We start from the raw sequence: 26,776 nt of genomic DNA on the forward strand, positions 1-26,776 counted from the left end.
CGAGAAGGGCACACTCCCTTAAAAACCCCTAAGAGAGGTAGAAATGGCATATGATTTACTAGGAACCACATTAAGCACAACCAGTGATATAAAAATAGCTACTTACCAACAGAGTTGCCTTCCCTGCTGGTCGTAACTTTAGCTTCTGTCCGGAAGCATCAAAAACACGGCATTCATTAAAATGTATGCCATCTCGTGTGCGCAGGTGTTTCTGCACGTTGGATATATTTCCTCCCATGGATGTAATTGCCACTTTGCAATGATTGCACAACGATTTGTTGCCATCTTTCTCTTCCTTAAAATGAAGCCATCGGTTTACCCGATGGGATGCCTTTTTTTTTTTCTTTTCTAGACTTACGCCTGGTCACGTCGTACTTGCTTACTGAAACGTGACTGGAATCGATAAGAGAATCGTTAAGCGAGCTGCCAAACAGTGCAATGGTTTTATATCATAACCATTTGATTGAGAACATGGCGAGCGAGCAGCAGCTTCTGGTGGTAAGGTTTCGAAAATTTAAGATTTGTCATGATTCAGCTCATAAATATCACCACTATCAACAGAATGTGGAAAAACTGCATCAAAGATATTGTTGCTCTTGAGGCTTTAACCAAGTTTTAAATGGCTGCGTTTTCCAATTCCTCATGTTGTGTGGTGTTGTCAGCTTGTCAAATACGCCTCCCCACCGGAAGCCAGCCACAATGGGGGAAAGCCGCACAGAGTATAAATGCTGCAAACTCTGTGACAGCCGGCTCTTTTTCCACACGGAATGGCCATGCATCAAGCATAATGAGCCCTTTACCCCATTTTCATTAATGCCTGGGGCACCTCTATCCTGGAAGTAGAATTATAAGGCTATTATTTAGAGAGATCCTTTTTTAATTCTAAGATATTGTAATGGCAAGAGTCATCAGTAGAGATGTATTGCAGTGGAGGTCAGGGAAAATGTTTTGCATTAAATGAAATCCGACTAAGTGTGGAGGTCCTGTCCTTAGCTCAATTATTTCATTCCGGCTTTAAGGCAAATAAAACTCCCATCCGAACCTCTGAGCAAATGAAACAGGGCCTCCAGAGCAAGTTACTGAGCGTGTGCACAGCTGACGCCAGCTAATTAAATGAGTACTGCTTCGAACCATCCTTTCTGTCACCAAGCAGCACACTATACTTACACTGAGGCAAAAGACTAACTGTGAAAAACTAGCAGACTGACTTATTTTCTTTTTCCTTTCTTCTTTCCCACCACTATTTTATCTCAAGGCAGAAGCAGCAATTGCTCATTTGCTTTAATGGTGCCTTGCTGTTGAGTATGTGTTTCCTTCTTCTCAGGGCACTGCCAAAAGTAACTCAGAGTGCGAACAACAAATCAGGCCATCTAACAGCGTGTCACTTTGCTGCCATGTCTCCGACACACACAACCAGTTCTGAGAGCTTCTAGCCCAATTTATGCTGCCTTGACACAAAAACTATGTCATGCTATATGCTTTGGTCTTTGAGTCACCAAGGTCTAGAAGTCTGAAGTGCAAACTGGAGGTAAGTCCGCATAGCAGAATAGGCTATTGAGGAAATTACAGGGGCGCAAAGGTGGGAAAATAACAACCCTGTCATGAAAGGAGAAGCTAAGCAAAGCATCTCTAACAGCTATGTAAATAAGTAGGCAGAGTGGTGAAAAGCCCATATGATTAGAATTCATAGCTTTTACAATCTGAACATGGCACACATTGTGCACAGCTGCTTCAGGCCAATAAGAGAGCCATCTGAGTGTCCAGAGCAATGAAAAGGTAGCTGCACAATGAAGGATCACTTCAAAGAACTTGTAAACAATGGTAGACCCATTTCAATCATGTGTGCTGGTAGATAATCAACTAAAAATAAACACATCCTCCTACGTTTCAAACATCACTCACCAGGCGTGGGCAGACCAGGACGCAGCCAGTGAATATTCACATCAAAATAAAACATTTATGCTAGAAATAAATGTCAAATGAGATCTAATTTAGCATGAAGTCTAGCTAAAGGTCCTGCAGATAGCATCTTATACACTGAAGCATCTTGACGGGACATCTGTCATTGCTTAATGTGCTTCTGCCCCGTCTTCATGGATTCCCTCTGAAAGGTCACCAGTGAAAGCTTTTTAATACCTCCTAGAACAATCTGCATCCGCATTCTACGACCCGAAAGACACACAACATGTTCTAAATCCATCTGCTCTTCCTGCAAAAGAGCAAGAAGGCAAAATATCTAAAAGAACTATCTACTATGGAGGCATCTAAGGGCAGAAAATATCTAATATATCTACACTACAGCTACAGTTGGATCACCAACGCTATTTTAGCTTTAGCTCATGCTCACCTCATGCCACCCCCACCGCTGCTCCAAAAGAGCAAAGTATTTAAATAATATAATCGGTGGGGCTGAAGTAGAGGTGCCTAGCGACCTCCAGGCGGGTGTAGTTGTGGAGGATCCAGGCCTGTAAGGGGCTGTTGTTACAGTACTCCACGGTGGGGCCATAGGTGCCATCCTCCAAACGGCTGATGGTCAGGCATGATTGGGTGATGATGTGGAGGAAGGTGTGTTTCTGCACGGATCCAGAAAGGAAGAGGGACACATGGTTTTTGAAAGTAGGGAAGGTAATTATTTATACCAACAAATTGGAGTGTCAGTTTTCACAGTACATGTAGATTTTCTTTATGTTTCCGTCATACATTTCTCATTAAACCAGACCAAAGACCAGATGAACACTGGATGAACACTAATATATCTACCAACACTTATAAAAACTATAGAGAACCAACACTGGAGGAGAACATATCTGAGCCAAGCTACCTTTTTAACATCCTACATTCATTTTTTAATATCTGTCAACAGGAAAAAAGAACTACAATTTATTTTGATTAATTTGAGTATGTATGTATTGGTATGTATGCTCAAACAGTTGCATACAGGGTATTATTGTTGGAAATACTACTTCTTTAATGAGCTAGAAACAGTACATATAACAATAAAATAATTTAACCTAATCAGATTTTATTGCTTTAAAAATAATTTTAATTAAGAATTTTTTTCTTAATGAAATTGAAATGTTTGTTTTAATAAAAAATGGCATAGTTAAAGTTTTCTTTATCCTGATGAATAATCAACAGAATAATCTAATAATAATAAAACCTTTCAAAAAGTTGATTTATGTCTTGCATGCTTCCCATTTTGCTTTGATGATTTATTCTTTCTTAAAGGCAACTCTTTGTATTTGAAAGACCCCTTGCCATCATCTTTAGCTCATGGTAGATAATTAGATTGGAATTCTGGCTTGACCAATCCAAAGAGATTATACGTTATTTAGTAAAAAGAAAGATTTTGGTCAAATGTAAAGATTACGTGCATTAACCTGAATCTGGCTCAACAGTAGGTAAACAAATCGCTGTAAATAAGTTTGCTCATATTTGAATAATTGCTCATAACTGCTCATATTTAAATAATTTAAACATAAAAACCTTAAATAAAATCTGCATTTTGGAGTCATAAGTTTGTATTTCTGTTAAACAAAATTATATATATATATATATATATATATATATATATATATATATATATATATATATATATATATATATATATATATATATATATATATATATATATATATATATATATAATGCAAAAATTGTGAAAAAAGTGACATGTTGACAGAATTTTAACAAAAAAAGAGACGATTGCCAAAAAAGTTATAACAGTTCAATTATGGCAAACGCATCATAACATTTCAAATGAGAAGAAGCCATATTTTTCAAAGGAAACACAGGAGTATCAGAAACTAAATATAAGAAAGTGAGCTGATGAGCAAATTAATATTTCAGGGTACTCCAGCGACCAAACATTCAGTCCTTATCAGTCACACCTGGGCTAAAAATAACCCTGAATCCCCAATAGTGTATACCAGTATGAAAGACTGGTTTGCTTTATTCATCATTTATTCAGACTTTTTTTTCCCACTTTAAGAAAGCGCCCTGAGCACATGTCGTAATTAAAGAATTCCTCATGGGGTTTGATCAGTGCGTGATGGAAATGGCCTGTGGGCTTCTTTGCCTTGCCATATTGACACGCAAGCCATGTGACAAGTCAATCACTCACAGATTAGACTGCAGGACCTTTAAAGCATGTCCCCAATGATTTCAAAATGCATAAATAGTTAAAACAAAAATGGGTTTTGGAGTTGTATAAGCTGATATCTTTTTGACCAGTCAGGCAACAGGGCTTAAGAAGGCTTAGGGAGGAATATTTTTTACTTTTCCCATGAGCATAAAATGCATTGTTGTGTCTTTAACAACATCTGATTCCTCATTCGACTGAATATTAAATTTGCATTTTTCACACACAGGAGTATACAGTAAAATGAAACTTTAGTGTTTAATATCCAGTGTGAACCAATATCATTCATCTTACTGTTATTTTTTCCTCTGGCTCTGAAGAACAACAAATAAAAGTTCTAAAATAGATGTGCAATTGTGTAATTTAAAATCTGTATTTTCTCTAGTTTGTAGAACATGGTGACAAAAGACCCCTAATGCACACAGATTTTAACTTTTTTTTAAAGCCTTCTTAGTGTATTTTAATCATTTAGATTTTAAGAGGTTATGTTTGATTTTTAAAGCAATGTTTACAAAAAGATATGTGTTTTTGTATCATTATTTGCTTTCAATATCTTGATCAGTAGAGAAAATACAAGGTTCAATTTAAGTTGTTTCATAAAAGAAGATTTTTACAGGTTTTTGGCCTGTTGAGAATTTCTAATTAATAACATTTAGATGTAAAGAGCTTCCCATATAGATTTTTAGTTCAATCCTTAGAACCTGTGATTCTCTAGGGTCACCACAGGCTATCACAGCACTGGGAGCACAGGATACGAGTTAATCTATTGGAAGTTAAAGGATGGAGAATTTAGACAGCTTACCTCAAAATCATACTCCCACTTGCCAACATACTATATGAAATGAGAGAAGATGAGAGGAGACACAGCTGCTGGATGGAAATAGCAACTCAACACTGTGCTGTGTCAAAAAAAAATATAGAAAACCAAAAAACAACGCCATCTAGTGGCAGAAAAATTTTTTACTCCATTTTCTATTGCTTCTACAGTTTTTCTCTGTTGCTTTAGTACATTTATCAGATGAAAAACTGCTAAGCTGTTAAAAGCTACTTATTAAATTTTCACATTCTTGTGTCTTTGGGCACAAAAGCAGTTTCTTTGAACAAGTTGGAATTGCTTTGGAACATTCATGCAAATATTTATGTACAATTCAGCTGTTTTACCACATTATTAGTCGCGCTGTTTCAATGTTATGTTCAGCAAAATACATTATATTGGGTCCCTCATAGTCTCATCCGTCACAACATTTAGACCTTAGTTCATCATATAAATAAGTTGTCATAATATGTCAAGCCTATATTTTTATTTTTATTAACTTCTGTTCTAAAACTGTCCTTAATTTGCAAAAACCCAAATTCATATGAAGCTTGAATTTTACTAATAGAGAGAAATTTTGAAGCAATAGATCAACCAGTAATTGGAAACAGCCTAAGTGTGCATCACATGAACCATCAACTGGCAAATATACAGTCGGAGCTCAACACAATGTGACAATGTCTGATAAATGGAGAGGGAAGGACTTGAATGGGGTCAACGACAAGCAAGAGGATGAAGGGTGAAGCTGCATGGCAGAGAAGAGGGAGGAAGAATCTGAGGAAGCAGAGGACATATGAGAGTTCCTGATGAGATAAAAGCCACAATTTTAGAGCACCTTCTCAATCATGTGCTCACAAGTGGCAGGAGTTGGTCAAAGAGTGCAGTCATATGCTTATAGAAGAAATGTGTCATCAGACGTTTTATCAACATAACAGGTATGTAATTCCTAACTGTATCAACAGTTTTCCCTAAGGAGACCATCCTGAATCCAAATTTTCAGTTTTGTTTTTGTTCTTTATAGTGCTGTCTTTTCCTTTCTATGGTGCAATAACCCAGTCAGTCAACAAAGCACAGTACAAACAGTAAAACCGTAAATCAGAATATTGTCCAGTTCCTTGCAATCGACTCTATATGCATGATAAAATATCAGTAATCACTAATCATACACAGAAGTCCAGCAATAGTTCATAAGAAAATCCCTCCAGAATACACTGGAAACATCATTTTACTGTCTAATAAACAGAGTGAGAAAATTACTTTTATTCAGATGGCACCAACATGTTTACAGACAGATTTTTAGTTTTGAAAGATGAGGCAACCTTTTGCAGGTAATCAATGGTGTTTTGCTCTGTGTTCAAATTGTTTTGTGAAATGCACAAACTATCTACAGTGTAACAAAAGTTCAGGATGATTCAAGAAATGTAGCAGAGCAACAGAAAATATGGTATAATAATAACCCACTCCTTTAAATTTAAGGGGAAAAAATCATCAGGGGCCAGATGGACCACCTACAACTGCTTCATTTAGTCCCTGCAGTAAACACAGATCGTACCTCGGTGTCGTACTCAAACATCTGGTTTCCCTTCATGTGGTGACACTTGAGCATTTTGACGGGTCCGTTAAGCCTGGAGACATCCAAACAAAGGTCATCCGTCCGGATTTCTTTATCCGCTGTATATGAAAAGACCTGAGGGTTGCAACATGAAGATTAAAAACAACTAATTTCATTTAAAATACTAACTTTTGGCTGCAGTGGAGAGTTTGAATACATTCAACTGGATCAAAGTACTTTCTAGGCTGAGAAAAGTCATTTTAAATGTTCCTTCAACTGCAGGTGTGAAAACAAACCTTTAACAGGTTTTATCCCGCTAAATGAAGCCCTTCATCTTTGGGTATTTAAAAAGTGCATCAGTTGTTTTTTTTCATGATGTTTAAAAATGAAACAAAAATTGTTATACTAAATAATCCAAATGCCATGTATATATTATTTCAATTAGATTTATTTTTTCTGAAGATTTTTACAGCTAGAACCAACTTCAAAACACTATCATACATCTGAAGGATCTGTAGAAATTACCACAGTCATTTCTATTTGTTAAATGCCAAAATAATTAGAGAACTTTTTGTCACACTCTCCATATTCTGGTCATTTTGAACACAAAAATTACTCATTTTTTAAAAATTTTGGAAAATGCCTTAGACTTATAAGCTTCTGCTTAAATCAATTTGAGTTTTTTTTTGTTAAACTTGTGGCATCAAGTAAATCTTAATTCGTTCTCATGTGACATCTATGTTATGTTATATATTCCCTAAGTAATATTTCCTGATGCCAGATCTGTACAAATGACAACATCCAGTACTCGAAATGTTCAGCAAAGATACTCCATCAGGAAGAACATTATATGGGAACATTGAAAAACATGAAGTTAAAGTCAGGCTAATAATGCTTCTTAATGCAGCTGATGAAAATTAAGTAAGAAGCACCTTACTAAACAGGTTTGCAGAAAAACTATGAAATCAATATGCATCTTCAGTAGAGTCAGACATTTTATTAACCATTCCTGTATGTTGAAGTTATATTATGTTTCAAATATTCACATTTTATTGCAATTGTGCGTGGGTGCTACATGTCAATCATATCTTCATAAGATTTTCATTCATTCAAAAGAGATTTTTATAAATAATGAATTTCTCAAATAGCCTCTCCTCATATGCTCTTTTTATAAAAGGCAACATTTTGTCCATATTTAATGGAGACATATATTGTATATGTCTGTTTATGTAAAAATGTGTGCATTTAATTACCGATTTGCCAATAGTTTTTCCATAGCTTATTAAAATATTCTTTTGAGACTCAAACCTATTTAACAAGACATTCTGGGGATTTATGCTTATCATTATGCAACACATCTCTTAAATATAGAGGACCTTTTATGTGGAAAATACTACCGCCAGCTCTTCCATCCATAACTACATATTTTTCTTATAAAAGTTATGCTAATCACAAATTGTATATAACATGCATATTTAATACATTTGATATACTGACTTGTCTTTTTGTGCTGCTGTGAATTATTACATTAGCAGTGGTGCCTTATAAGACCCTAGGGCCTTTTTAACCTTTCCTTTAAACTGTGTATTATTGTTGTTAATATTTTTGTATGTGAAAATAAATCTAAATCTAAATGGACAATGAACCTTAGCAATGGGCCAATATTCTAGGAAACGATCGGGTAGAAAGTTTTTAAGAAATAACCAAGTAAAACAGTTAAAAGGCGAAATAAAATAATCTCCCTCATCATTGTGGTTTATAGCAAATGGAAATCTTTTTTTACGGACTACTGAAGGCATATTTCTTTGATAATACGCTGCTGCTTCATGGATAAATTACAGTAGATGGTGGACAGCTGGGAATCTGGTAGGTGATTGAAGGAATGTTCGTGAGCATTTCTGATTTACATCTGATATAAATGACATGAATACATTCTAAGAAGCTGATAAAAATAAAAATCTATAGAATTTTAAAAGTGGCAATTTTTTATGAATTAAAAAAATTACATGTAATAATGCGATATATAGAATGTTTACAAGATAACCAGTGTTTTCACTGAACAACATGTATAAAAGGCTGTATCTAAACCTGCTGTATCTAAAAATAAAGTTGCTCTCTCACCTGGTTGCCACCCATGCCATGACAGTTGAAAAAGCCAACTTTCTCATTCTCCTTCCGTCCCATGTTGTCCACACACTGGTTTGTCTCCACATTTCTGATCTGTAGGCAGATGCATAACAGGAGTTTTTTGTTTTGTTTTATTCTTTATTAAAATCAAGAAAATTAACCTCTGTCCACTGTCCTGTCTTCAATGATTCTACCATTCAAAACAACTACTTTTAAAACCATCATACTGAAAACTTTATATTGTCCTCTAGTTGGTTAGTTTTGTAATTTTAAACTTCTCAATTAAGTTAACAGGTCAGTCAAAGATTTGAATACATCTTCCTGAAAACCAAAGATAGACATCTGATGGTGGCAGTGATGGAAGCCAGCTCCAACCCAGATCTGTCAGGAGCATTTATCAAACCAGAAATGTAATTTCTTTGATAAAACATAAGAAAATTAAGTATATTCAAGCTGTTTAGCAAAACTAATAAGATGGGGCTACAGGTAAATCAACACTTCACGCACTTTTATTGCCATTTTCTCCCCTTTCTATGGGATTTGCTTCCTTTTAAAGAGGAATTTTATGCATGCACACTGACATGAATTGCATGTAAATTTATATATAAATTTGGCTTTCTAGAACTGGAAGAGCAGCGGACAGAGTGCACCTATAGACATGACCTCGATCTCTCTGTGGACTGAATGGCTTCAGATACTTAGTGCAAGGTCTATGGAGGCATGGGCAAAAAAATCGTAGTATAAATGTTTCCGTTTATATTTCCTTTTTCATTATCTAAAATAAAACATACATAACTTTACATTAAGAATACAGCTGTTGTCTTTGATATACCACATCACAACTTAGGCTCATTTTCCAACCCACTGATCACAATTGTATTTGAATTACTGACATTTCCCTTTCCAAAGGCCATCTCACCTGTTCAGCTTGTAATTATTCATAGCCATGGTAGATTAGCTGAACATTAGAGTGAAGGTAGGCTGGCTTTCCAATCTCAAAAACTAAAAAGAAAAATTTATGATAATTAATCAAAATTATGAGTAATAACACCCAGAAAGAAGGTCAATAAAAAATTATATGCATTTAAATATCTAATGGTAATTAAGAAGGATAAAAATATTTTTTGAAAATATTGCAGAACCAATTTTCCTTTTCTCATTCATTTGTAAAAAATAATTTTGGTTTAGATATCAATTTAATATTTTTGAAAGAAACTGAAGATATCAAAATGTAGTATCATTTATTATGATAAGAAGAGTCTTAAATCCTATAAATCTTTCATTATTTTTACAGTAATCTAATCACCCCAGTTTGGCACTCTTTCCTTTAAGGATTTGCAGAACAGATAATAAAGCGTGGTTAAAATTAAAAAAATACACAGAATAGTTAAAACAATAACTCTCTGCTTTTAAATGCCTTAATGGTTTCTATGAGGTGTTAAAACATGTCATTGTAACCTCAAATCTAAGAAAGTAATAGACAACGCTGTCACCATATCGTTATTGACTGTGGAAAAAATTTTAAATAAGATTAAAAACAAATGAAAATAACACAAAGAAACTGTTTACGAAATGTGCAAACCCCAAAATTTAAAATCACTGTTCTTTCCTACACCATAAATTAAAGTTTTAATCAAAAATACATTATATCAAAGGAGCAATACTGCAATAGCAATACTAAGTGCTGAGTTCTGAGTTGCCCATGTTATCAAGTCCTCTTATGGCTTCTAATTGACTCAGCAGTGTCTTTAACTGCTGCGTTTGTAGCGCTTAACAACTAAAACGACACAGTTAAGAAATACTAAACCCAACATTTACAGCTGTTACAAAAAGGCTGATAGTGTTACTTTAATGGAGATCCAGCCTCAAAGAAGTCTGGCTAAAAGAAAAATTGCGACGAGAGGTGAAATAAACAAACTCATCTTTTTTAAAGTGACATGACAGCAAAAAGTAATGGTGAAAAATCCTCCTATCTTCAGCTGTTAGAGGATACTAAGCCTTTTTATTCACACTACCTTTTAAATGGCTATTTCAGGCAATTTAGGGCTATAATGACTATAACAAACTCTGCATTGGAACAGACATGCATAAAAAAAGGCAAATCGGGTTACTAAAAGTTAGCAGGTGCTTAAACTTGTAATATCTTGCTAACTAAAAAGGTCTTATCTTAGCTGAAGATCAGATACATTGGTTCCCCTGCGACAGACACACTTTATTTATTTTGATATTTAGAAATAAAGACATTTTTAAAAATGGGGTTTTACTAGCAGAGCTGAGATCAGAGACATAGAGTTGACCTCAATCCCTTATTATGCAAAAAATAAATCTGCAAATGTCTCAAAGATCAGTGGAGCAACCATCCAAGCGTTGTTTGTTACAGGTGCTCAATACCAACGATCAGGCGTGTCTACTTTTATCTTTTTTCTTAATCTTTTCTTTGTTCCACAGAATTTCCCATTTATCTCATAGTAATATTGTCTCTTTGAAAACATTATACACAGCACCATCGCAGTAAATCAGAAATCAACCCTAAAGTTCAAGTATCTTCGGATTTTAATTCATAAAGTGAAAATTTCACTATGTATGTATATATGTATATAATAGTAGTTTCTTTTTTTAATCTAATTAAATAAGACCAATAAAAATAATTCTAAAATAGATATAAATCAGGAAGGACTGATGACTTGAAAATTTACTCAGCATGCAGTCAATGAAACCGTGGGAAGGAGGGTGAGCCACAGAATGTTGCTGCTGAAGAAACCGGGTTCTAAGACTGCAAATTAGAATATATTCCCAGATTTCCTTTTTTGCTTTTTAACCTGAATTTTCTCATTTTAGGATATTGCCATTTTATAAATAAGCGCACAATGCTTTTTCCTCCTGAGGTGTTTTTTTTTTTTCTCTTTTCATATATAAATCAACTTTCAAAATCTTGTTAATTTTCACATAATTTACTCTGGTATGTACCTGTAATCGTTTTTCTATCTTATACTTTTGCCACTGTCACATTTGAATTGCTTCACTCTGGGACAGTACAAGTTGTTTCTATTCCATTTAAGCAAAGGTTTAGTGGAAGGAAAAAATTTGGTACCAAAGCTTTCAGAGGACTATGATGCAAAATTGCACAAATAACATCTTTAAAGGCCAAGTAAACGTTTTTGATCAATTGCATTTAAACCAATTAGATGAGTGGCTGAATGATATATTACCTATTGTTAATTAAGTTGAATGAAACAAGTCAAGAAAAAAGGGGTAAAAAGCTAATTAAAAAGTTAAAACGTAAAGTTAAAAAGTTAAGAAGCCTAGTTAACAATTATATTTAGCTTTATAACTAAAACATGTAAGTGTCAGTATCAGCATTAATGCCTCTAAGGTTATGTTGTACCAAAAAAGACAATTTTTCTTTCACTCCGAGTGTTTTGCATGAATTTCTTTTAGAAGCCCTTTTTTTATATATATATTCGGGCAAGTTTGAGTTTCTTGTTATCACACTGATATGCATTTTTGCCATCAGAACATCCATATTTTTTTAATGTTACAAAGGTAATAAGGTCTTGTCCTGGATTCCAATAACACTATTGGCTTGAAATTTTGATTTTTAAAGTATTTCACTGATTGCCCTATAAAGTGTTAAGACCAAAGGAAAATTTCAGGACTCAGGACACAACCATCTTATTGTTTGTGTTAAACCAATCCTTAACCAGGATTAGGATTGGTTTGATTGTTGCTTGGAGGTGTAATATCTTCCTTTCTGATATCTCCCATTGTATTTAGAAATAGGAGTCTGGGCAGAGTGGCAAAGAATCCCAGTTGTCTCTGAAAACCCTTTGTGACAATTAGAGGAGCCATATGATCGGCTGGTATTGGTTCACTAGGCTGCATTAAGTCTAAAGTCCCTGCAGCAGTTAACCATGACATTTTGAAACACCTCATGCTTTCCTCTGCCAACATGATTTATGGAGAGGCTTATTTTCGGAGGTATAATAAAAAGGAAGATGAGAGACACCAGATTCAGCTGTCAGGGCGCATGAGTCGAGCCACTGGTTGACTGCATCCATGGCACACTGAATTTCAAAACTAATTCCTGCAAAATTAGTTCTTAGTAAATACTGATTATATAAACTGTATAACAAATACAAAACTTTTTCTTTTAATGTACCTTATGTATTATTGTAAATTAAGAAAAATACATAAATTAGGGTTTTCCATTAGCCAACAAAAAATGTATTATTGCTATGTATGTAATAAATTTATGAACAAGTGTAACACTTTGATTTCTAATACTGATATAAATTCACTTTTTGAAGATATTCCCATTTTTATGAGAGGAACCTGTATCAGACAAACTGCAGACAAAAAACAAACAAACTACAGAACTAAAGTATGCGGGTCCTCATACTTCACCAATTGAGTAGTATCTTCTTGGGATCTGGGAGTCTGGATAGATGTTCTCTAGATACCAGGAAAATGGTTTGCACCTCAAGGCCTCTCTAAGAGCTTTGCGGGAGGAGACGTCTCCATAGTCCACCCGCATCACACCTGCAGGGGCCAAGAGAGGAGATATACATATTTATTCAGAGCAGGCCATCAGGCTGAATCATATTTCCCAGCTCTGTTTTCTTGCATCACCATAAAGAAACACAAGAGGGCCTCTCCTCACCAACATGTCAGCCCTTAAAAAACGTGTTTGCCATGTGGGTAATTAGAGGAGGATTTCCTTTTAAGTTATGCATCATTAACCTGCCTCCTGGGCCTATTTTACACATAGACATCTACCAAACAGCTGCACTGTTTAGGTTAATGCTGCTCTCAGAAATAGGTTTTAAGCTGCCAAATAAAAACAGCCTGATGTATCAGCGCTGTTGAAACTGAAAAGAAGGGAAGGATTAGACAGCAACTGGGCACAGACACAAACACATCGAGCAGATGGTTTGTCTTGCAGTGCCTCTTGAGGAGCTATAGCTCACGTGCGGATAGATACGGGGTGGTAATTTATTATGAAAGAGCTTGATTGCAAAGGAGGGAAAACAGCACTTCTTTTTCTTTAAAACAGGCACAAGAGTGTGACCATAAACTGAGTGCTGCAAAAACCAATCAAATAGAAAGGGACAAGCACATTCATATACCAAACAAATGTTAACAATCGAGATTTATTTACAGTCATTTGAAAAAAACATTTATACTGCTTGATTCTTGATAAATTAGAACAACAAATAGTATTTTACTGAAATTATAGTTGCAAGGCACTGCCATCATAAGTGCATTTATTTTAGAAGCTGCAGTTATCCACAGTTAAAGCAAGAGGGAACCCCAATGTTAAAAAGAAGTTATAAAATGTGTTAGACGACATGCAAGGGACACCGCAAACGTGGCACTGTGTTCAGATGAGATAATTTTTTGTTAAAAATGCAAAATACTCTATAGGGTAACAGTATGGTTAAGAGTTAACCTGAAAAAGACTAAAGCATGGAAAAGAGGGACTCTTCGAAAAAAAGGCCTTAAAATACAGCCAGAGTAGGAGTGAAGTGTTTCATATCAAGGCATATTCATGTGCTAAGATCATCCATTCAAATCAGAAACCTGATTTCTGTCTAAACAAATGTGGTAAGACCTGAAGACAACTGTTTAAATAGTCTATGATCTGATGAGCCTCTTAATTGTACCTGTTTTTGTTATTGTAGGGAACTAAATACTTATATTTGCAAGAAATGTTGAAAAACATGTCTTTCTTTATTTCTATTTAATCGTGCAGGCCACTGTGTCTATCTGTCACTCAAAATTCCCATGAAATACAAGGCAGTTTTAAGTTGGAGTATAGGAAATAGAAAAAGTCTGTGTGGTGTGAATACTTTAGCAAGGCACAGGGAGGGTAGATCATGTTTCAGAGAACAAAAAGCTTCTTTGATCCTAAAACATGTTGCAAAGAACAAAAAAGGAAGCAATTACTTGTTTATTGGTATGACTACAGGACTCTCCAAAAAAAGAGGCTTCTCTGTGCCAATAAGTGAGCTCTGGCAGCAGCACGGCTCAAATCATCCACAATAATGTCCAGGAGGAACAGAAATGCATTGTGGGGCCACACTGCACAGCAAAAGTCATCCATCACAACGCCTGCTCTGTCTGCACACCTGTCCATGGAGAGCCCTGCCTGACCGAGCTGCAGAGAAGGTCACAATTTGTGCAGGAAGATCTGCAGATTAAGGATGATCCCTTATAGGTTGGCAAGCCATCTAGAACACTTAGCCAGAGATTTCCGGAAAAGCGATTTCTGCTAAAGGGTAATCACATTACTGAGGCAACAGATTGAGGGGTGCTCATCTCTCAAGCTGCACAGTCCTGTTGCTCTAGTTTTTCCATATGCGCCAAAATTCTATTGGAGAGAGGGCCAATTTTGACAAATTTCTGAACTTGAGTTCACAAGAGCTCCACAAATGTGTCTGAAAGCAGAAATGAATTAGGCGTATTTAAAGATGACAAAGCAGCCTTATATTCCGACATATGAACCGAGAGAAATGTGAATTATTAAATGGATGAGAAGAAAAGGACTCTATAAGAGAATAAGATAATAAAATAGAGCACAGACATCCTTTCAGAGCAATTTGCTAAATGTAATATCAGGGCGCCCAGTGAGGCTGGATAATGACTACCCTTATCTGCTTTTAAACATAAATGTGTGCTGAATAAAACATTAGCAAATCCTTTACTCATCTACAAATTCCTTCAAACCTTAACAACAAGTACCATTTCTAAATTGTCTAAGAGGTGCTTTTCTATGTTAAAAGCAGCAGAAATTTTTGGTTACTCTGCAACAGCTGCTGTGTTTTGTACCTGGTGAGATGATGTAAAAGAAGTCTTTGAATTCGTCCATCCAGACTTCAGCCAGCCGTCGGTTGTTCTTGTTGATAACTTGGCCAGTACCTCCAGGAAAGCTGTATGGCGTGGCCTTGCGGAAAACGTGCCCAACATGTGAGCATGTTACAATTTCCAAGGAACCGCCACATTGCCAGATCTAAAAAAAGCATTTTTATGAAAAACAAAGTCTCAACTATAGAATGCAATACAAACCACAGTTACTGGTGCAACCTGTAAAGATGTAAAATAATAAAACTAGAATCTGCTGATTATAGGAATAGTATGATTTTCCTAGAAAATTTTAAAAATATCCATCTGTTGTTTTGACTACATTTATTAAGTGAGGCGACACTGAAAGGAAAACAGAATCAGGATTTATAGCTACATCTAATGTTCCGGTACCACAATTACTGGCATCCTTAGAAATTATGGTAAATTAACTGAGCTGAACTAAAATCAAATGCATTTGATAAACACATTTTAAATAGTCAAAATTTGTGTTGCGCCGATACCATTTTTTGGCCCCGATACCGATACCCGATACCTGTCTGTGCAGTATCGGCTGATACCGATACCATAATAATGTAAAATAATTGCCATCATGGCTTTGTCAAGCTGCTGCCTACCTTTGTGAAGCAGGAACAAATCTAATACAAAGTGAATCCAGTAGAACTTTTTATTGCCTACCAGGAGTGGGTGACAACAGTTGAATAAACTTACGGCTCTCAAAATGGTATCGGTCCCCTATTTGTTGGTACTCGCCGATACCGATACCACCATTTTAGGGCAGTATCGGGGCCCCGTCCGATACTGGTATCGGTATCGGTGCAACACTAGTAAAAATTAATTAAAAGCAATTCAAGAGAAAATGAACATGGCTAAATAAATTATAATTAAGGCAAAAAAATAAACTGAAGAAAGCAATTCTAGCATCACATTCAAAGAAAACAAAACAAAATGTAAAAGTAAAATTAAAAAGTAGCAAAGAAATTAAGATAAAATCAATTTTGACCTTGAAAAGCTGCAGAAACAAAGTTTTTTGTTCTGATTTAAATGGTTTTTTCATATCTCAGGTTATTATGGAGATGATTCCTATGCATTTCTTTAATTTACAGATCCAAGGAGTAGAACAAATATTTGAAAACATTTCAATTCAATGCATGACTTGGTTCCAAAATGAAAATGCTTGTAAATTGCAAAGGGAAAATGTCCTCGAAATTTCTCAAAATAAGTGAGACAAAAAATAATGGCACCCTAGCAAAAAAGCTACCTAGGGAGATACATTGCATGTATTTACTTAGGCTACAGATATGAACGTGTTTGGTATTAAGAAAAACTAAAAACTAATTTGCAAGGCACCTAAATTTGCCCCAAGTACATTTAGAGCAATAATTAGGCAGTATAAAAAAACTCTACAAAGTCACATACTGTAGGTCTCTTATCATCAAACACAAGAAGGATGTGAAGAAAGGTCAAACACATCTGCAGAGCTTGACATTATAGCAGCTGGAAAATAAACGTAGCATCAAACGCTGGAATTATAGTCCACTACATAAAGGCAGTGGCAGAAGCAAGAATAGTTTCCTTTTTGGAGATTTAAAAAAAAAAGAAATATGCACCCAAAGTGTGCAAAAGCTGTACCTAAATAACCAAGAATTCTTCAGCTTCTGGCTTGATTTCTGCAGGATGTTCAGCAGCATGTGCTTACTTGATCAATATCACCTTTCTGGCAATATGTAGGCAGCAATAATTTAAGCAGCAATTACTTTAATGTTTCATCTGTGGTCCTAACACCACAACCACTTGGGCATGTGCTGACAGGACAAACGATGACAGACAGAAAGTAATTAGATAAAATATTATATAATGTAAATGCATATAAGTGCAAATATTGTTGATCTTTAGTGATTTCATGACTAAAAGGAAATGGCCACTAACACTAAGCTGCCGAGAAGAATACCCAAAGTAACATTTAAAAAGTTTTTAACAACTGGAGCAATGTTTATCACTGTGCTGCAGTGAAAAGGAAAATAAGCGAGCTCACCATGTTTCCATAACAACCACTTCTTTAAGGGATTTCATACACAGGAGTCAATAAATGAAGAGTACATTAGAGTCTTGTGGCGTATTGGAGTTATATGATATAACCCAGTGTCTAGAGTGTTTGTGTAACTCTTCTGACTGACAGAGAAAGAGATATAGGTCTTTGCACACCTATCTTATGAATTTCAAGCAGATTGTACAATGGTTTATGTAAATAAAGGAGGTCTATAAAATATGCATGCAGGAAGAAGAACTAGTATGCTCTCTGTCATCATGTTCTCAGTCACTCACTCTGAAAGACATTTCCAGGTTCTCTCCACCCCATATATCCATCCCTGGATCATAGCTTCCAATTTCTTCAAAATAGGTTTTGTCTATGGAGAATAACCCTCCTGCCATTGTGGGAGTCCTAAAGAAGACACACAACAAATTACTGTAAAAACAAAAACCTGGTCTTGGTTAGACTTGAGCAGGTTAATAAGGCAAAGAAAGAAAAACAGATATACACATATCAGATATACAGATAACAGCATGGATTATTTATGTTTAAGCAAAATTGCATTCTAACCCTTTTTAGCTTTGGCAGAAAGTTAGTATTTTTTTCAATCCATAGATCAATGTAATGAAAAGACCACCACAGAGATGTATTTATGTTTTGGATAAAAAGGATAAAGAACTGCTTCACAGTAAAGTAGGGTTGAGGTACATGCAAGTGATAAAAAGTAGCAAGAAATCTGTAAAGACACTATGTACGTTTTTACTGAAAAATACCTTAAAAATAGCCTTTTTTGTTGACCCTTCACAACTAAAACATAGTTTAATGATCTGAATGACACCTCAGTAGTTCAGTGCTGATGCATCTATAAGCCTGTAGGTTATTTTCCTTAATTTACTTTGGGTTTGAAATTCTCGTGCTGTTCTGCGTTAGTGACATAATTCGAGTCCTTGTTAAATGCGTCTGGCCTGCAAACAATCTAGTCCATCTTGTGTTATATTCAAGATGGATTTTGTGGAAACTTAGAGGCTACCGCCATCCAGCTCAACTTAGACACCAATAGAAACTCCAGGTAAGGGGAAGAAAGTAAAAAAATAACTTGTTAAGTACTAGCTATGAGAACGAGCAGAAGAGAGCTGCAGTTCTCTGTTTTGGCCACATGTGCTGGTATCATTATAAATCTTCATAATGCTTCTTTAATCTGCACAACAGATTTTTAATTTGCAGGATATTTCCCCTAAAAAAACTTGCTTATAAAACATGTACAAATGTTTTTTTGTTTTTGTCCACCAGAAACAATTATGCGTGGAGCTGTGTATTCACGAAGTAAGTATTCTTAAGTGTCCTTTTGTAGCCAGAGAAACATTAAGATACAATACAAATTAATTTATTTTCTAAATTAAAACCACGTCATGGAAGAGTAAACATGTCTGGCAGTTAACTCATTGAATAAAAACTATTTGCTGATGAGAGTAAATAATAGTAATACAAAAGAGAATTTGCTCTCATTTTTTCTGTCAAAAAGTTAAATATGTAGCTACGTTTTATTATTCCAGTTTCAGATGAAAAAATAATTTATTAAAACTCCTGAGTGGAAGTACCTGACTGGAAGAGTTCGGTCTCCTTTACGTCGATCCATCTCCCGCTGGGGAACTGGGTACCACCGAAAGTTCAGCTTCCAGTTGAACCCACCATAAGTCATATCCGAACCCGCCATGTACTCAAATGTCTCATCGCTGATGACGTCTATGATGGGGCACACCACTGCTTTTCTGAAACAAATCATTTAGATAGGAATGACAAAAATCAAGAAAAAATAGGACAGGAAGTGATTTTTTGGACACACTCCTGTTTTCCTTGCGGATTTACATGTTTAGAGGCTCAGATGAAATGGAAGTCTACTTCATAAATCTAGTAAATTAGTGCTTATTATGCATTTTCTTTATGTCTATTTGATGCATCTGCAAGGTCTTGATAAAACAACAGTCTGGGGTATATAACTGCATATTTTCTGAAGAATGAACAATACCAGGAAATATATAAACTACCTTTCTACAGTGTATAAAATCCACTAATCCGACATGCACATTTGAAGACGATCCTTTCTTTAGAAACCTAAGCAAAACGTACCGATAAATAGAATAAAAAAATACCTTTTTGTGTGTCCTAAGATAAAACATTAAATGTTGCAAAACTTTATTTGAATTTTTGTAATTTCCTTTTTTATTTTTTTTTTATTTTTTAACAGTGTCCTGTCTGGCAATGTGGCAATAAGAATAATTGTCTTGATGCCAAAAAGAGCCCAACAGATTTTACTTTCACAAGTGTAGCAGTATGGCAATTGCCATATTGCTCCACTTGTTTCATGCATATAAATTGCTTTATTATAATTATGCAGGGAGTTTTACAGTTTATATGGACACTGCGATGTAAATAGAGCAGAAAAACAGAAGAAGAAAACGGAAAAAAAGAGAAGAAAAAAAAGAGAAAAGATGAAATAAAGAGTAGATAGAAAGGAGACAATGACTAAACATTTTTCAGTCTGCTTCATCACCTGTAACGAGATGAAAAAGGAACAGCGCAACCAAAAGACATGGTACGAGATATACAATAAAGCAACACCTTGAAACTATCACTAAAGTAATATTATTAAGTCTGACATGTACTCTGTGTTACCTGAAGATATGAATGTGGGGTTTCTGTTTGGAAGTGAATCTCTAAGTACCTGGAGCCAAGCACCTGTAATTGTTTGTGAGGGTGAACTTGTGCATGTAAAGTTTATCCATAGAAAAAATGCTCAATAGTGGTTGTGGAGAGCTGGAGAGGCACACCCCCCAGAGCACTGAGTCCAGCGCCGGGAGACCCAAAGCCCCAGGCGCCCAAAGGGACCCCAAGAGAGAAGGCTCCATTTTTTTTAAAACATCATCTTTAGAGGTTTAGACTGTTTTAACTTATTTAGGTTTTTCGTTGTTTTTAGTTTCTGTTTCTTATGTTTCTTGTCTCTCCTTATTTTGGCTGTTAATCCACTAATACATAACTCACAAATTACATCTTACCTCTTTTTTTCTTATTTATCTTACTATCAAGAAATCTTCTTTCCTGCTACAAAAAAATGAAAGGAAATTGCCGGTCTTGATGCCACCTAAAGTAGCCTGTCAAGTGTTGAAGCGTAGAAAGCTAGGTTGCAGAGGAAATAATAATACCTCCCTTTGCTGTGGACAGGGTTTCAACAGTGATTGATCACACAGCATCAAGCAAACTGCTGGCTATTGCTCTCTACAATAATACCATCGACAGGTGAATTTATGACATGTCAAAGGACATAGAGGAGCAGCGTAATGATAATGTTTGTCATGGACATTGTTCTGTAGATGGCTGAAGCCACTGCCAGCAGGAATGACTGAATACTGGTAACTTATGTCCAATTCATAAATTGAGATGAGATGATGGAGGAATTGCTTTTCTGCAACTCTTGGCAGAGCCACTGCAGAAGAACTGTAACTCTTCGAGTCTTCCCCGGAAGAAGTTAATCTAAAATGTGAGGAATGTTTGGGGATCTCTAAAGAAAGGGTGCATGCTATGGCTGGGAAATTATGAGGGCTGCAAGCAATCATCAGGCATGTCTCCCACAATCCGCAGTGGGTGCACTGCATGACGCATCACAGAACACTGACGTCAAAGCCGCTGAGAGTTAAGATAAAGGATGTTCTCTCTGACGTAATGGCCAATCGAACGCAACCAATCAAAGCTGACATCTTTTCGGAACTATGAAAGGAAATGGGCTCCAACATTTGAGCTGTTTAGTTTAAACATGGAAAGGTGCAGCTCAGGTTCTTTGAACTGTGAGATGAGTTTCACATCTGTTTGAAGGGAAAAGGCAGGTTTCTTGCCCACATATTTTGCTGCAGCAAGTTCTTCATAAACATTACTGATATTATAAACCAAAGAGGAAAAAGGTAAAAAAAAAAATAAAATAAAAAAAGAAAACCTGCATAATAACTTGGTTAAGAGCAGTTAATTAACTTTTAGATGAAACTGCTTATAGACTTCAAACAGAACATCTCTAAAAAATTCTTAATATTTGCAGGCAAGCAGAATGACTGCAAGACAAACTATCCACTGATGCAACCAATTACCATTCGGTTTGTATGACAGTTTCCTATGAAATAAATGTTAAAACCAAGCTATAATTCAAGGCCAAACTCTTCTAATCTCTGTTAATAGAGGCTAAAATTACCAAAAGTGTTTAAGATTGAACTTAAAGGTTAAAATATTCGACAGTTTCTGCTGATCAGTGTCAGAAATCCTCATTTTGGCTCCCACCTGTCCTCTCTGATACGAGCCAGCAGGGGCTCCAGCCAGCCCACTGTACACTCGCAGTGAGCATCCAGGAAGGTGATGACTTGGCCTGTGGTGACGGCTGCCCCCCTCAGCCTGGCTCTGATCAGACCCGAGCGCTGCTCCATCCTCACAATCTTCACCGGCACCTCTAGGGTCTGAACGTAAGTCTCCAGCTTTGCCTTTAAAAAGTCTGAAATAAAATAAAAATAAAAAGGAATCAAATTGTTCTGTTAACTGGCAGTTTTTGTCTATGGTTTTATAGATATTAGATTTTTTTCTTATACAGCTTAAATAGAAAATTTTGTTCTGTTTGACTTATCACACCTGAATTTACCCTGTGGGACGATAAAGGCATTCATAATTTATGCGATCTTACCACCTTTTACAGCAAAAGCTGAAAGATCCAAAAAAATGTATGTATTTGTAAAGCAGAATAAAATATCTTATTGTTTGGGTTAGGGGTTAAGAAAATACAGGCATAACCACATCATCACAATATATACCAATATTATAGTCATTATCACAAGATTTTCTAATATTGTGCAGCCTAGGCAAGTCTTTTCTATTGTGTAACTGCTGAATAAAGCATTTGGCATAAATTAAATACATGTAAAAATTAAAAATAAAAGAAAACAACTGTGCCTGCTTGCTTATTTCATTATTAATACCAACACCAAATGAGTGGCACATTCAAAAACATGATGAGCAACATATACTAAGTTCAATAAATATTGCGATGAAAGTAATTTCTTTTTATAAAATATAACATTTTTCCTTTAAGAAAAAAAACTCTGTCTGGAAATCAGATTATAGATCCAACAATGTAAAAAAAAAATTATAAGACGATGACATTTAAGTGACATTTCTGTATATTAGGCAAAGATAATGCTTTAAAGATAAGACATAATAGAAGACAGTAGAAAGAGCTGAACAAAGTTAGAAAGCTCAGACTTGATTATCTTGTCTAATATTAACACAAACAGCCACAAATCAGCAAGAGAATCTTAAGGATTTATAATTAGTAATGAAACATATAAGGGTATATCATCCTAACCTTAGCACATGTCCTGCTACATTTTTAAAGTAGCACAAGATGATATTCTTAAGTATAGAATGGCTACAATCATACAAAAAGTTTTATTTCTTTTAACACATAGATATTAGGAATGTATTAAATTTTTTTTTTTCCAAGAATTTGAAATAAATAAACCAAAGCTCGGGAAAAGTGTTTAAACATAGAAAAAAAGAAACCAAAACATTAATGCAGTTTCTTGTACGGAACATATTAGGAAGGTATTTATTTACACATCTTCTTTACCCTAATTCTGATGGTGGAAAACCTCAGCAGTTTCTGTCAAGGATTTGTTGTCTATCTTTGCTGGATGAAGTTATAATTAAGACCAGACCAACAGGTATTGTTAAGATTTTGCAATGTTTTAAACGAATAACATGACTACCAGGCAAAAGAAGCAGCCATAGAGTGAACATGTTTAGGAATTTATTATCTATTTGTAAATGTAAAAAAGTCAATGTTACTTGTGATGCATGCATGAAATAGACTTTTTAATCCTAAATAAAAAATTTATATTTTTCAATTTTAAATGAATTATTAAACACATAATTTTCTACTAGGAAAATCTTTACTTGAATACACACAAACACACAGAGACTAGATAAAATATATCCATATAGCCCAAATATATTGGGGGCCAATATATTTCTATTTTGCGTTGGACCAAGCTAAGGCTGTCAGCTGGCCTGAATCCCACAGTATTAATTATCAAATTAAGGATATTCAAAACAACTTCAACATGTTCGTTAAGTCTGGCCATCTAAGAAAAACCATGCTAGCAGACTGAAAGATGCAAAAAGAAGAGTCAGACAACACTAAATGCCTAAAATGTAATGCTAAAATATCATCACTAGCCCTGAACATGACTCTTGCTATTGTTTATATGAAGTGGATCCCTCTAAAATTTAGAGACTCCGCTTTTTTAACAGGAGCTGAGCTAGAAATAAAAAACACTCTCTAAAAAAACTAAATATAAATATTGCTAGAGACAATGTAAACCAAGACCAGAATCCTCAGATATCCAGAATAATGTTATTTAGATAGAGAGGTCTAACATTATATTATTTGGGAAAAATAAGAAACGCTTAGCATAAACTAAGTACAGCATCATAGTGCTCTGGTATGTGTGTGATTTCCTGCACCTGTAGGAAACTGTCAGCTGACAATCATATATTCCAGCTATGATTTTTAGCATATACACAGCTGGTCAAAATAGTTGGTACACCTTTTTTAATGCAGGAGAAACCAAGGAGGGTCACTAACCTTAATCAGAATTAAGCAAGTTAATAAAAAAATCATTCTATGGAAATGAAATCCAGAGATTGCTTTTAAACCCTGTTTCTAAAACATCTTATGAAACAGGCCTGGGCAGAAAAGATGGTACCCTCAGAGTAATATTTTGTTGCATAACCTTTTGAGGCAATTAGGGCAAATAAACAGTTCTTGTAACTGTCACTGAGACTTCTGCTCCTCTCTGCAGGTATTTTGGTCCACTCCTCATTAGCAAACAGCTCCACTTTTCTCAGGTTTTTAGGGGTGCCTTTTCCACATGGTATGTTTCCTTCTACGTTGCTCCTTTCAAAGATGTTCAATAGGATTTAGGTCAGGGCTCATAGAGGGCCAAATCAGCACCCTCCAATGTTTTCCTCATAGCAATTCTTTTAGCTGTGTTTGGGTCATTGTAACAGACCCATGACCTGCGACTGAGACCAAGCTTTCTGACCTTGGGCAGCACATTTCTCTCTAGGATCTCTTGATATTATTGAGATTTCAGAATATAAAGACACCCTGTGCAAGATGAGGCAAGCGGCATCAGAATATAACGGAGCCTCCTCCGTGTTTCAAATTAAAGACAGTGTTCTTTTTCTTGATGTGTCTTGTCAAAAACCTAGACATTTGCCTCAGCAATCCATAGGACATTCTCCCATAATCTTTATGGCTTGTCAACAGGTAGTTTGGCCAATTCCAGTTGGGCTTTTTTATGATTTGTTTCAACACTGACCTCTTTAGTCGTCTCCTTTAAAGTCCACTTTGGCTCATACAATTACGGATGATCCAACATGACACTGATGTTCCTTGATTTTGAAGTTCACCTTTAATCTCTTTAGAAGTTTTTCTGGGATCTTTCCTTTCCTTTAACATGCTTCGCAAAAATGTAGTTCTAATCTCATGAGACAAATTCTTTACTTCCATTCTTCAGGTCCATGTTAAGTGGACCCATCACTAAACACTCACGACACGACACACCATGTCACAAAACAGTACGGTGACTACCTGTAGCCCAATATAAAAGCCAATGACTGATTGCAAGATTGTAGACACTTGTGATACTAAGTGGTGGACACAGCTTGATCTAACATGTCCTTTTAGTCAATGCAGAGAGACTTATATGTCAGAGTCAAAACTACCAACCTCGCTCACTGGCATCATCCACCAGGACGATCTCCACTAGTAGGTGCCTCGGGGAGCGATTGATGACACTGTGAACGGTCCGCAGCAGGGTGCTCCATGCCTCGTTATGAAACACGATGACAATGCTGGTGTTGGGCAAGTCATCTGGGTACATCTTGGTCTTACAGCTAACAGGGAAACACAGACAAGAGAAATCAATATAATAACATCTACAAAAATACAACACTAGCCTTCAAAATAGAACCACCAAAATTCTCCTTAAACAGTATAAATCTTTGTTTGTAGACTAGATCTGAGGAGGTCTGATCAACACAAACCTCAGATGATCTTCCAGAGATCTTATTGATTCATTGCTAATGTTTAAGTGTCACACACCCCAAGACATAATGAGATATCCATTGATCTGAAGGGCTAGATTGATAGCATATAGACCTGCTGAGTGTTCGGCGGGTAGTTAACTTAGAGCATAAGTAGATATACAGTAAGTATTATTTGTAGATAAACAATATATTTTTATCATTAAAGGGGGGGTTACACAGCGAGATAAGCATGCCAATTTCTCCTTAATCTTCCTATTATGACAGGTGCGGATCCTAGATCTAATCCTGCCGTGTTTGATGCGTTCAGTGATGAATTTTCCTCAGAACATCAGGAGTCTGATCGCAAATCAGGGGAATCCAACATGTCATTTAATTTCATACATGATATACCAGGGCTTTCCTAAGTGTTGGGGACACCTCCTCTAGAGGGGACCAGAGCTGTTCGGGGGGATGGGGAGGCAAATGTGGAGGCCTAGTGGTTAGGGCATGGCACTTGGAATCCAGAGGTTTTGAGTTCAAGCCCCACTCCCACAGCCTGCCACTCTGGCTCCCTGAGCAAGACCCTTAACATCACAATGCTCCCCAGGCACTGCCGGTGGCAGCTAACTACTCCCGAAGGGGATGGGTTAAATGCAGAGAGTTAATTTTGTTGCTTTGTACTTGCGACAGTGTAATAGCAATAAAACACTGGTAAATATATATATATAATATAGAACATTTTTATCAGGTAATCCTTGTAATTATTACACACTGTAGCTTTAAGAAAGTAAACTGACTGAGGGAGAGGAGTGTTTTTACTGTTACACAATTGAAGGACACAAAGTTTAAGGTTAAAAAACTAGTTGAAAGACAAACAAAGCAATACTGAAAATATGTTAAATATGTAGAATATGCTAAATATGGTAAATAAAGAAGTCAACTTCATGCAGTTTCAAATGTAGCATCATTAAAGTATTTACATTCACTGTTAAAGGGTGGGTTCAAAATGTGTAAAAAAATAAATAAAAATGGGACAATTGTCTAAAAAACTGAGACACATTAACAACATCAAAAATGTTGTGTGAGTGAATTGCTTTCAACTTATGCTGTTAGAAATAAAAGCAGCAC

At 35.7% G+C, this 26,776-nt stretch overlaps 1 protein-coding gene across 3 annotated transcripts in view; it reads right to left on the minus strand.

Annotated features, from left to right (window-relative positions):
• galnt13 (UDP-N-acetyl-alpha-D-galactosamine:polypeptide N-acetylgalactosaminyltransferase 13) overlaps positions 1-26,776 on the minus strand; it is a 73,837-nt gene that overhangs the window by 13,841 nt on the left and 33,220 nt on the right. Inside the window, exons 4-13 of one of the 3 annotated variants that reach the window (XM_038285620.1) lie at positions 25,350-25,516; positions 21,848-22,055; positions 19,126-19,296; positions 17,821-17,938; positions 15,463-15,643; positions 13,034-13,173; positions 8,629-8,727; positions 6,508-6,642; positions 4,944-4,973; positions 2,348-2,573 (exon numbers count right to left, since the gene is read on the minus strand). In XM_038285620.1, the coding sequence (XP_038141548.1) occupies positions 2,388-2,573; positions 4,944-4,973; positions 6,508-6,642; positions 8,629-8,727; positions 13,034-13,173; positions 15,463-15,643; positions 17,821-17,938; positions 19,126-19,296; positions 21,848-22,055; positions 25,350-25,516 (1,435 nt within the window). In that variant the 3' untranslated portion in view covers positions 2,348-2,387. The remainder of the gene's footprint in view (positions 1-2,347; positions 2,574-4,943; positions 4,974-6,507; positions 6,643-8,628; positions 8,728-13,033; positions 13,174-15,462; positions 15,644-17,820; positions 17,939-19,125; positions 19,297-21,847; positions 22,056-25,349; positions 25,517-26,776) is intronic. The other 2 variants (XM_038285621.1, XM_038285622.1) reach the window with 2 other exon arrangements.

This window comes from Cyprinodon tularosa, unplaced genomic scaffold, assembly GCF_016077235.1.
Source record: "Cyprinodon tularosa strain WSP-4 unplaced genomic scaffold, ASM1607723v1 ctg212, whole genome shotgun sequence".
Classification (NCBI taxonomy): Eukaryota; Metazoa; Chordata; class Actinopteri; order Cyprinodontiformes; family Cyprinodontidae; genus Cyprinodon; species Cyprinodon tularosa.